Source organism: Octopus bimaculoides, chromosome 7 (genome assembly GCF_046866305.1).
Source record: "Octopus bimaculoides isolate indiv1 chromosome 7, ASM4686630v1, whole genome shotgun sequence".
Taxonomy (NCBI): Eukaryota; Metazoa; Mollusca; class Cephalopoda; order Octopoda; family Octopodidae; genus Octopus; species Octopus bimaculoides.
The window spans coordinates 24,925,480-24,938,715 of NC_142934.1; the positions used below are offsets into that span (position 1 = coordinate 24,925,480).

Consider the following 13,236-nt stretch of genomic DNA (forward strand, 5'->3'; position numbering starts at 1 on the left):
GTGAAATCTTCAGGCCAGTTTTCACGACTCAGTTCTTGCTAAATTCAGGATGTGACATACCTAGGTCAGTTTTTGCTGTGTTGAGGATCTGAAAATCCCACGTCATCTTTGTGACTCAATCTTTGCTACATTGCAGTTGAGATCCCAACTTTTGTGCTGTAATCTGTATTCTACTGACGTTGTGAGATTCTCAGGCTAAACTTTGTAATATAGTCTTTGCTATCTTGCAGTTGTGAGATCCCCAGTCCAGCCTTTGTGATGTAATCTTTGCTCTACTAAGGTTATGAAATCCTCAAAGCCAAGCTTTGTGATACAGTCTTTGTTGTATTGAGATTGTTATAAAATGTTCATAAGTAAAACTAACGTCTTTATCATTTCTTATATGTTAATCAGGTTATCCTTTAATGGAATTCTTTCTCAACTTGACGGGTAGACCAATTCTTTATTCTTGCAGCTGGCCAGCTTATGTTTCTAAGGTAACATATGTAATTCTAAACACTACATTGTACAATATTTAATTCTATATTCACTGCATACCACTGTATTTCTATTTTCACTACATCTTACTCTATTCTTGTAGTTACTATATCCTACAATATTTATTTCTCCATTTACTGTAAGCATATTTAATTCTATATATACTACAACCTACTATATTCAATTCTATATTCACTGCATACCACTGTATTTCTATTTTCACTACATCTTACTCTATTCTTGTAGTTACTATATCCTACAATATTTATTTCTCCATTTACTGTAAGCATATTTAATTCTATATATACTACAACCTACTATATTCAATTCTATATTCATTGCATGCTACTATACTATTTCCGGTATTCACTACAGGCACAGGCATATGTATGGTTAAGAAGTTTGTTTCCAAACCACATAATTTTGGATTCAGTTCCATTGCAAGACACTTAGTTGCCAACCTAATACATTCCTTGTAGTCTGGTCATGGGTGTTGATTCCTGGACCAGGTAGCATGTTGTGTCTTTGAATATGACACTTCATGTCTTGTTCCAGTTTCCTTAGCTGAAAAAATGTACCAGCCAACTGCTGCTGCCCCTCCTCCTCCTCCTCCTCCAACTGTTGCATTCTCAATGTTAGGGGTGAACGAGAGCAACCAGTGTCCACGTGTTGATGGAATGACATCATCAGTGTTTAAGTGGATGTAGTAGATGGAATCTGTCTTTCTGAGTGTGTGTATGTTTGTGTTTCTTTTTTCTTGACATCATGTGATAGCTGGAAAGGAGTATCACTGTCATGCAAACAGTGTTATTTATTTCCAATATACTATGAAGACATGTTTGACTATGGTGAAATATTAACTTGGAAACAAATGAGGGTTGTTGACAGGAAGGGTACCGAGCTGTAAAAAAATCTGCCTCAATAAAAACCACCTGGCACATGCAAGCATGGAAAACTGGACATTACAATCTGGTATATTTGTATCTATATATAAAGTCAGCTGCATCAAGAAATGCCAATCTGTAATTGTGGAGGGAATGTGTGGAGTGGGTAGACCTAGGAAGATGTGGGATGAAGTGATAAGAAAGGATTTTCAGATGTTGGGCCTCACAGGGAAGATGACAAGGGACTGAAACTTCTGGTGGTTTGCTCTTCTTGGAAAGACTCGTCAAGCTAAGTAAAATTGTGGCTGTCCATGCATACAGGCATGTACATCCCTCTCTCAGCTGAATGATCCTAATCTTGTGTGCTTGCGGGTGCTGGCATCATGTAAAAGCACCCACATCAGTCTTGCATAAAGTACACATGTTGGTGCCATGTAATGACACCTGTGTTGGTGCCATGTAAAACACCTGTATCAGTGCCATGTAAAGACACCCATGCTGGTGCCATGTAAAAGCACTCAGCACACTCTGTAAATTTGTTGGTATTAGGAAGGAAGGGCATCCAGTTGTAGAACCCAAGCTAAAACAAACAAGTAGAGCTCAGGCAGCTCTTCAGCATATGATGGTAAGGATCATAAGATGGTCTGTACAACAAAGCCTTGATACCTTATATTTGTCCAACCCATGCTAGCTTGGAAAATCAGAAGTAAAAATAGATGAATGAATGTATGTGTTTATTATTATTTATTTTTTGGTTTGGTCTGGAGGAAGTGACTGTACTTATGATTGACAGAGATCCTTGAAAACTAAGTTAGGTTGGCTAAAGAATTTGGATATCTGATTTACATAAGAAACAAATAGTTAACTCAAGGTGTAAGCATGGCTGTGTGGTTAGGAAGCTCACTTTGCAACTATGTGGTTTCAGGTTCAGTCCTACTGTATAGCTCCTTGGGATAGTGTCTTCTACTATTGTCTTGGACCAACAAATGTTTTGTGAGTGAATTTGGTAGACGAAAAGTATATGGAAACTTGTATATATATATATGAACAGCCATGCTACATGGCAGTGAAACATGGGCTGTAACTGCTGAGGACATACGTAAGCTCGCAAGGAATGAAGCCAGTATGCTCCGTTGGATGTGTAATGTCAATGTGAATACCCGTCAGAGTGTAAGTATCTTGAGAGAAAAGCTGAACATTAGAAGCATCAGTTGTGGTGTGCAAGAGAGACGATTGCGCTGGTATGGACATGTGGTGAGAATGGATGAGGATAGCTGCGTGAAAAAGTGCCACACCCTAACAGTTGAGGGAACCCGTGGAAGAGGTAGGCCCAGGAAGACCTGGGCTGAGGTGGTGAGGCAAGACCTTCATACATTGGGCCTCACCAAGGCGATGACTACTGACCGAGGCCTTTGGAAATGTGCTGTGCGTGAGAAGACCCGGCAAGCCAAGTAAGATCATTGCCAGTGCCCCTGGACTGGTTCTTGTGCGGGTGGCACATGAGATGCAACACTACACTCTCTGAGTGGTTGGCGTTAGGAAGGGCATCCAGCTGTAGAAACTCTGCCAAATTAGATTGGAGCCTGGTGTTGCCATCCGGTTTCACCAGTCCTCAGTCAAATCGTCCAACCCATGCTAGCATGGAAAGCGGACGTTAAACGATGATGATGATGATGATGATGATATATATATATATATATATATATATATATATATATATATATATATATATATATATATATATAATAATATTATTAGGGACAAAATCCAAAATTACAGGTAAAAAACTCAATTAAAATCAATTTATAAAAAATTAAATTGAGCCTTATAGATAAAGTATATATAAAATATATATAGTTTTAGGGAAAATAACCAATTTTCAAGAACTCATCGATGAAAATCCACTATCACATATAGAAAAATTAATAATTAAAAGCACAATAAATGAGTATAATATAAAGTAAAGTAAATATCATAAGATAAATATAATAAAAAGATTACACGTGTTTCATAACCAATTTTCAAATAGAAAAGAAATTTAAATCGATTAAAATCAATTGAAATTATCTAAAATAAGTTCTATTCAAAAATATAGCTACTCGTCAGATCGTAAGTAGAACAATAATTAGATATATATCTCAACCAACAATAAGTACCAAATGAATTAATATGATATACTTATTATATAAAGATAGAAAAATTATTTAAAAAATATCATAATATCAAAATAATAACCATTCAATAATCATCCCTTCATCCATAATAATAACATGTATATTATATACAAAAAACATCTTACCTAAATTATCATTGTTTTAAATTATCATTGTTTTAAATACAAGTTGAACGAAGTTTAAGTTTAAAATAATAATGAAGATAAAATTAGTACATATTTAACCGGTGTAATAGTTAAAGCTATACTATTTAAAGCTAAAGACGTTTATTTAATTATGATTAAAGATCAATTGAATAATAGAAAAATACAAGATTATTTATTTCTACAAACGTAATAATAAAAAATATGAATGAAAAAATTATGAATGGAAAAAATTATGAATGAAAAAATTAGGAAAGAAAAAATTATTAAGAATAAAAGGTTAAACTTTATATATATATACAAAGTTTTGATTTAAAAAAAACCTTAACGATATTATAAACTATAAAGATTAATAATTAATCAAATAATATTAATCAAAAATAATCGAAAAAATATCAACACTATTCCAATCGAAGTTCTAATATTATGTTGAAATGAAACTATAACTCCTAAATAATATAGTGTTAAATAAGTTATCTATTAAAATAATCTATAAAGAACCAAATGAATAGTATAAAAACAAGAATACATATTATTTTCAAATAGTAGAAAATCTTTAGCAAAGTGAAAACAGTACTTATCCAAATTTTTCCGTAATTTATATATATAAAGCAATGGTTATGTTATGAATTTGTAGATAACTAGAAATAATTTTGTGAGAAATCTTCCTTTCTGTAACTGTTTGACTGCATATGGTGAACATAGGAAGAATAATTTCATTTTTGTTCATGAGCCTGAATTTCAATTTTGTACAATTCATTAATGGCAGCTAATTCAACATTACTGCTGTATGTACCATCCCAACTCCTGTATGCTTGGTATTCCTGCATTGTACTATTAGGAATAAAAGAATGAAAATACTTCCAATTATTGCATATGTATTGTCTAGACTCTTCCCAGAGTGTTCAGTCATTTCTATTGTTTTTGAACAAGAGTGACACAGCTCTGAACATACAGCTACCATCACCCATGACTTTATTAAAGGAGTGAATTAATGAATTAATGTAATTGTTGAATATTTTTCAATAAATTCAGTAAGGGACTTCACCTTCTGTTTAAACTTTAGATGGTTATATGAACAGAATATGATGGAAAATTACAACACCACTATCTTTCTATCTTTGCAATAGTTGAATGAGTGATTATAATCTTGTAAATTATAAAAAACCAAATTAATAAGGTACTTCACCTTCAGTGTTGACTTGAAAAGAAAAGTAAATTGACTCGAAGTATTTAGCAGATGATAACTTTTTCATTGTCTGTTCATAAATGGAAAAAAAGGATTTTATAAGTTATAAGATAAGATGCACGACAAGAGGAATACACACAGTCACCCCCCCACCCTACATGCACATTTGCAAACACAAACACAGACACACATGCACATACACATACAAGCTTCCAGTATTCAACTACAAACTTTCATTTACAAGGTCAACCTGCAGCTATTGGAGAGGAAACCAGTCGGAAGTATCCATGTAGTGGGAGCCAATCCTAAATCATGTGGTTCTGAAGTAAACTTCTCTTAACCACACACCCATCATTAAAAGGAATTAAGGAATTTATTAGCAAAAATTACAGAGATGTACTTGCATAGCAAGTGACCTGATGTGAGATCGTGTGCTGGAACGAAAACAATTGCAGCGTGGAAGGTGTTTATAAGCCATTTAAAGTAACACACAAAAGCCGTCAGATTCACTTCAACATTTAAATTTAATTTGTGAAAATATTTTCGTCGCTTTGAGACCACGACCTGTTCACTGACAAAATTGATGCAGCACAATTTTGTCAGTGAATATGTCGCGGTCTTAAAGCGACGAAAATATTTTGACAAATTAAATTTAAATGTTGAAGTGAATCTGACGGCTTTTGTGTGTTATTTTAAATGGCTTATAAACACCTTCCACATTAGCAAAAATGTTTTTACTTTAAATCACTGATTCCTAAGTTATAGGTTGTGGTAGGTAAATTTAGAAAGCATCATGAAGACAAAATATATTATGAAATATTTAGTAAAATGCAAAATATTCATGCTGTAGGTATAAGGGTTACTACATGACATTTATTAAAATTGTTTTTAATTTAAATATTGAGCCAAAAGTGTTTGTGGCGGATTATTGGTTTTTCAAAGTTATTTGAAATGGTAAATGCAGTTTTATGTGTTATCAATTACTAGTTTTCAATTATAATTTTTCTTTTACTCTGTTTCAGCCTGACTACAATGCTATTGCAAAATCATGTAACATTTGGCGTAACTACCATGATATTGAGGATTCTTGGGCTAGCATTGCATCAATCATTAAACACTATGGAGATAATAATGAAAAGTTTGCTGAAGTTGCTAAACCAGGACAATTTAATGATCCGGACATGGTAAATTATTTTGACATTTCTCTTCTTGAAATTGCTTTATATAGTCGAGTTTAAGTCTATATAGGATTTTTTTTTTCCTTATTGGGCCTGGGGGGAAGGGGTATTACCCATGGCTTGCACAGGATTTTCCAAACTAATGAGGGTGATACTATTAATGTTCTTAAACCACTGTAAGTTAACAGGAGGAGATTTAGCTATTGTTTCTTACAGGTTGATAGGTTGGTTACATATTTATTCTCTCATTGGCTCAAAATTTCATTAAGTAGGCTAAGTATCTTCATGGGAAGCAGGAAAAATTATGTTGTTAAGAAGTTTGCTTTATAATTGTACACCTTCAATTTTGATCTCATTGCTTAACAGCAACATTGGACAGTAACTTCTGCTATGGATTCAAGGTAAGCAAAGTCTTGTGAGTAAAAGTTGAAGCTTGTTGAAAGTACTTTTCATGTTCTCGCATGATAGCTTTAACCTGTTATCCTATTAAATACCATCACTTGGCTCCTGGGTGCCCTTAGGGTAGTCCACTCTGTTGCAAGTATTCAAGCAAGGACTCAGAATTTAGTCTTGAAGACCCTGAGAAAGATGTTGATGCCAAAATGTTTATTGACTAGCGGGACCCATGAATATTTCATAGAATCAATGGTAAACCTATTGAGTTATTTCTGAAAACTTTATCCCAAAATCCTGAAAGTGTAGCCTGTGTTGTATCTATACGGAAAGATAGTCACTCATCTGATAATCACTGAAAAGTGAAGGATGATTACTTAATGCACTTTATATACTTTATGCACAATTTTTTAGACTTTATACACAGCACTCAATGAAGCAGCACAAGAAATGGCTTAGCCCTGGTAAACAAGTGACACCGCGCATGAAACAAGATCTTCATCCGCTTAAAATAATGTTGTGTTTATGGTGGGACTAGGAAGGGATTATCTATTACGAATTGCTTGAATGGAACCAAACAGTCAATGTGGAACTCTATGTTCAAAAGATGGAACGACTCAACATGGCTATTCAAGAGAAAAGACCTAATTGGCAGCATGGAGTTCTGCTGCACGACAACACCTGCCCTCATATTGCCAATATGACCAAGGAAGCCATTCAAACGCATGGCTGGGAAGTGCTGCCACACCTGCCGTACTCTCCTGATTTGGCACCAATGGATTTCCACCTCTTTTGATCTCTTTCAAATACTATGCACAGTTTCATTCAATATTGATGCAGAATTGAGAGCTTGGTTGGATCAATTTTTCAAGTCGAAATCGGGTGATTTCTACCAATGAGGTATTGAAAATCTTGTTAAACGTTGGGAAGAAGTTGTAACAAACAAGGATGAATACATTATTGATTAATTAGTTGTTATTTTTTATTAAACCTTTTAAAAAATAGAAATTTTAAAAAACTGCGGGAACTTAGTTGCCAACCTAATACATTCCTTGTAGTCTGGTCATGGGTGTTGATTCCTGGACCAGGTAGCATGTTGTGTCTTTGAATATGACACTTCATGTCTTGTTCCAGTTTCCTTAGCTGAAAAAATGTACCAGCCAACTGCTGCTGCCCCTCCTCCTCCTCCTCCAACTGTTGCATTCTCAATGTTAGGGGTGAACGAGAGCAACCAGTGTCCACGTGTTGATGGAATGACATCATCAGTGTTTAAGTTTCAATTTTATAACAGGCAAAAAGAAAAAGACAGAAAAAAAGAGGAAAGAAAAACGAAAAGGAAAAAGAAGAATATTTAATCAAGCAGTTTTGTATAAATTTGATGATATTCTATCATTTTATTCATTCCTCCAGGGCATGATGTTAATAACCCGCAAACATATTTCTCCTCATGCGTTCTGAGAAGTGCAAATGAAACAGATTCAGAATATGCATGAAGAGAAATATGTTTGTGGGTTATTAATATCACGCCCTGGAGGAATGAATAAAATGACAGGAGAATATCATCAGATTCATACAAAACTGTTTGATTAAATATTTTTTTTCTTTTTTTTCCTTCCTCTTTTTTTCTGTCTTTTTCTTTTTACTTGTTATAAAATTGAAACTTAAAGACTGATGATGCCATTCCATCAATGTGTGGATGCTGGTTGTTCTTGTTCATACTTTAAATTTAAATTTCTATAATTTTGAATTTTTATCACCTCTTATTTTGAACTTGACAAAGACAGACTTACTGTCGAAATATCGTTCAACCAATAAAATATCTATTACAATTGAATTGTGCTCTTCGTCTAGACTATTATCATCACCATCATCATCATCATCATCATGAAGGTGGTGAGCTAGCAGTATCGTTAGCATGCGGGGTGAAATGCTTAGCAGTATTTTGTCTACGGCTATGTTCCGAGTTCAAATTCTGCCAAGGTTGACTTTGCTTTTCATCCTTTTGGGGTCGATAAATCAAGTACCAGTTGAGTACTGGGGTTGATGTGATCAACTGTCCCCCTCCACACAAAATCCAGGCTTTGTGCCTATAGAAGAAAGGATTATTATTATTATTATTATTATTATTATTATTAAGGTAGCAAGCTGGCAGAATCATTAGCATGCCAGGTAAAATGTTTAGCAGTATTTTGTCCAACTGTATGTTCTGAGTTCAAATTCTGCTGAGGTCAACTTTGCCTTTCATCCTTTTGGGGTTGATAATTTAAGTACCTGCAAAACCCTGGGGTCATTGCAATTGACTAGTCCCCTCCCTCAAAATTTCAGGCCTTGTGCCTATAGTAGAAAGGATTGTTATTATTATTATTATTATTATTATTATTATTATTATTATTATTATTATTCAGTAGTTTTATTTTTATAGCGTGTTTTCACTTCACTACCGAGTGCAGCTCTGTGTGCCTTGGCTATGTGCTGTGATGCTTTTATGGTTACTGTATTGAAAGTGTTTTGTGTAGGATGTGTGCAGTGCCCAATAGTGCAATTTTCTGTATGTTATATATACTTGTAAGTCCTGGCGTTTTTGTTATGTATTTGTCTGAATATTTTTTTATCATACCTAATGCGCCTACTATGATAGGAATTGTTTCTGTTTTTAGATTCCACATTCGAGTTTATTATTATTATTATTATTATTATTATTATTATTATTATTATTATTATTATTATTATTCTAGTTGATCATTGGCGACTTTGGTTTGAGTGAAGGCCAACAAAAAGTTCAGATGGGTATGTGGGCTATAATGGCATCGCCTTTAATTATGTCAGTGGATTTACGAACTATCAAACCATTTGCTAAGGAACTGCTCACCAATAAGCGTGTTATTGCTGTAAACCAGGATCCTCTTGGAATTCAAGGAAAGAGGATATGGAGTGTAAGTTTTCTTTTTTTTTTTACCTCATTTCTATTTCAATAAATCTCTTATTCTTAACTTTTGATGTATTTTTTTAATGAAGAAATTGCTGATACACATTGCACATGGACTGTTGTGGTACAATGACTTTTGTAATTGTAATTCAGTAAGTGCATGACACAGTGACTGCAGTAAGGTAAAGAATTCTAAATTGCTGAGTTTGTGGAAAGCAATGATTGGTCATAATGATTAATGTAGCATCTGAGTGGTGGATGGATACAAAATGGATAACAAGAGGGGAGATAACTGAGTTGGTAGTTCATGAATGGAAATAGTGACTGTAGAAAAAAGACAAGCTACTTCTTGCCAGTTAGTCAACTGATCTATTTTTTGATGCTTTGTATGATATTTGTGTTGTGTTTCATTCTTAAGAAAATATCTTCATAACTGCAAGCTACACAGCTCACTTCCGAGGGCCATGACAACAACTTCATTTGACACAACAGGTCTTCGCAAGCGCAGTTTATTGCCCAATGATTGAAGGATACTCTTAAATGGACTGGTTATGCTGCACTGGCATAGGCCATGGATACGGTCTCATTTATCTTATTGGGTCTTCTCAAGCACAGCATATCTCCAAAGGTCTTGGTCACTTGTCATTGCCTTGGTGAGGCCTAATGTTCAAAGGTCGTGTTTTACCACTTCATCCCAGGTCTTCCTGGGTCTGCCTCTTCCACAGGCTCCCTCTATTTCTAGGGTGTGACACTTTTTCACACAGCTGTCCTTATGCATATGCTTACACACTGTTGTATGCACACTGAAGTTCCCAGTTAGCCTTCCTTTGATATTACTGCACCTCTTATGTGTCCATAGCTTACACTGGGTACATCTTATGGAGTTTCTACCTACACCTTTTCTACAGATTGAGCAGGGCATCTACCTGAAGGGATTTGTAATTTGTCTGCCTTCCAACTTATTAAGACTTTGGTTTTAGCTAGGTTGACTCTAAAGCCCTTTGATTCTAGACCTTGCTTTCACACCTGAAACTTCTCCTTTAGTTCTGATAGTGACTCAACTATAGGTTGTCACCCATCTCTACAGTGGTGGTAAAAATATTTATTAATCATGCACATACCTTCATAAATTGTTCAAAGTGAAAGTCTTTTTTTAAAGTCTGTGTTGTGTATATGTTGAAAGATATAGAGAAACACACACACAAAACAAAACAAAAACACTATATATATATATCATCATCATCATCATCATCATCATCATCGTTTAACGTCCGCTTTCCATGCTAGCATGGGTTGGACGATTTGACTGAGGACTGGTGAAACCGGATGGCAACACCAGGCTCCAGTCTGATTTGGCAGAGTTTCTACAGCTGGATGCCCTTCCTATACACACACACACACACACACACACACACACACATACATACACACACAATCTTTGAAGTCTGTGTTGCATTATGTTGACAGACTTGCACTTAAAATTCCCGTGTTTTTAATAAAAACTTGTTAGTTACTATGGTGACAACACTATCTATTTATCTATATTTCACATAGATGCACATGTGCGCACGCACACACACACACACACACACACACACTTTCTCTCACTAGCTTTTTCTCCTCTCCTTTCCTTTCTCTAGATAGATGTTGTTACAGACAGACAAAGTGAGATCAGCTCTCTTTTATAATATCAGATTTTAATATAAAAAGCAGTTACAAAAATTACAAAAATTAATATGTTACATTTCTTGGTAAAATATTCCATAGTTTCTGTTTGCAGTAATTGAATGTGCGGTATGTGTGGTCTTAACAAAACATATTTCAGTCTAATTGGACCATTCCAGTCAAATATAGTCATTATTTGCATTTGCTAGCTCATAAAATGACACCTTTTGCATCAAAGTCACTCTTGTATTTATTTATTTTCATCTTTTAAACTAACAGGTGAACAACGTTGATTACTGGATGAAACCAATATTACCACATGGAAGTTATGCCATTGCCTTTGTAAATTTCAACACCAATGGCGTCCCTAAGAAAATTAATTTGAGTTTGAAATATCTGAACTTGACAGAATCTGCAGGATATAAACTTACTGAAGTGTTTGATGGCAAGTTCCTCGGTATCTATGGACCATCTTCCAATTTTACAGCTTCAGTTGACCCAACTGGTATTTACATGGTGACTGCTATTCCCTTAGCAAAGACTACTCCAGTATAATGCTGTCAATAATCTTCTAAGGTTTTAATTTGTGCGAATGAAAACAAAACTTTAATAAAATAAAAATTACATAAATATAAAGGAAAGTTATAACATTAAGGATACTATTACAATAACAAAATAATCAATAAGGTTTTTTTAAAAAATATTATATCATTCTCTTCATACGTAAAATATATATTTTTTATTCTTATTTTTAAAAACAATTTTACATAATTTTTTTCTTAATAATATTGTTTCAGAAGAAGATTGTTCATTTTAAAGAATTTTATAATTTGGAATTTATATAAAAAAAGAAAGTAAATAAATGTATATATTTATTTGTATAAGTCTTGATCTTTAGATAGGGCCCAAAGTTACATGTTTGTGGTAGGAAAGTTATACAAATTTTAAATAAAAAAGAAACATATCAACAACTAAATGATGTATGACAGGTATATCCTATGTATTCTGTGGTTGTACATGAAGGGATCCCTGCATATTGCTTTGCTTGGAGGCCTTCAATACTGCTAAGATAGCCCTGTTCCTGACCATGCTTGCATGGGAAAATGGATGCAAAGCCTATGACATTAAGCACACACACACACACACACACGCACGCATGCGCCCGCCCGCCCGCCCGCCCGCCCGCCCGCCCGCCCGCCCGCCCGCCCGCCCGCACGCACACACGCACACACGCACACACACACACACACACACACACACACACACACACAGAGGCGTATGTGTGTTAAGTGGTTTTGTTTTGAATGCTAACATGGTGACATTTATAACTAACAGAGCCTCCCATCTAAGAAATCTAAAAATATTCTAGAAGAAACAAAAAAGAATTCAGAACAAAAACAAAAATAAAATCAGTATAATGAGGGTATACAGAAAACATCACTAAACAAGAGAAGTGAATTATTGTGGGTACATCTGATGTGATCCTGTTTACTACCACATTCCATTTTATCTTAATATGCAAAAAATAATGAAACCAAATCAGAAAAGTAATATGATTAATACCAGAAATAAGAACAAAAATAATAATAAATGAAAGGGAAACTTCACAAAAAACGTCAATGAAAGTTATTTGCTATTTGCATTGTTTGTATGACTTCCAATTTTGTATTTATTCCTTTTTATTAAATCTAACACCTTTCTCATAGTTTTGTTGTTACTTTTTTTCTACAGTATCAGTAACTAAGTTTATGGATCACCATAGGAGAAAATTTGAAAATGAAAGTAAAAATTTGCTATTTTCATTTATTTAAAAAAAAGTTACTTGTTTTATCTTCAAATTGATTGGATCCAGCTTCTCACACTTACCCTACAATGTTATTCTAAAAATAAACAACCATGTCATTGGAATCTCAAAGCTCTGAGATAATGTATGATTAATTCAAAGCAATTTGAATTGACAAGTATTACATTTCACAGATTAGTCTGAATACTAAAGGGTTGCAGTGATTTTGACAATAACTAGAGAAGGTAAGATATTAGATTGTGTCCATGATTTATCTATTTGTATGCTTGTCTCTTTGCCTGTAGTATGTGCATAGCTTGGTTGTGTAGTTAAAAAGTTAACTTTGAAATCAGATGGTTTTGGTTTTAGCCCCACTGATGGACATTGTTAGCTGCTGTCCTCCATTGCAGCTGTGGGTTGATCC

The 13,236-nt window shown here is 34.4% G+C and overlaps 1 protein-coding gene across 2 annotated transcripts in view; it reads left to right on the plus strand.

Moving 5' to 3' along the window:
• Positions 1–12,732, plus strand: part of LOC106872822 (alpha-N-acetylgalactosaminidase) — a 40,188-nt gene extending 27,456 nt beyond the window's left edge. For both annotated transcript variants that reach the window (XM_014919947.3, XM_014919946.3), the window contains exons 5-8: positions 394–476; positions 5,890–6,051; positions 9,174–9,371; positions 11,309–12,732. In XM_014919947.3, coding sequence (XP_014775433.1) covers positions 394–476; positions 5,890–6,051; positions 9,174–9,371; positions 11,309–11,584 — 719 coding nt within the window. In that variant the 3' untranslated portion in view covers positions 11,585–12,732. The remainder of the gene's footprint in view (positions 1–393; positions 477–5,889; positions 6,052–9,173; positions 9,372–11,308) is intronic.
• Positions 12,733–13,236: the final 504 nt, after the last annotated feature.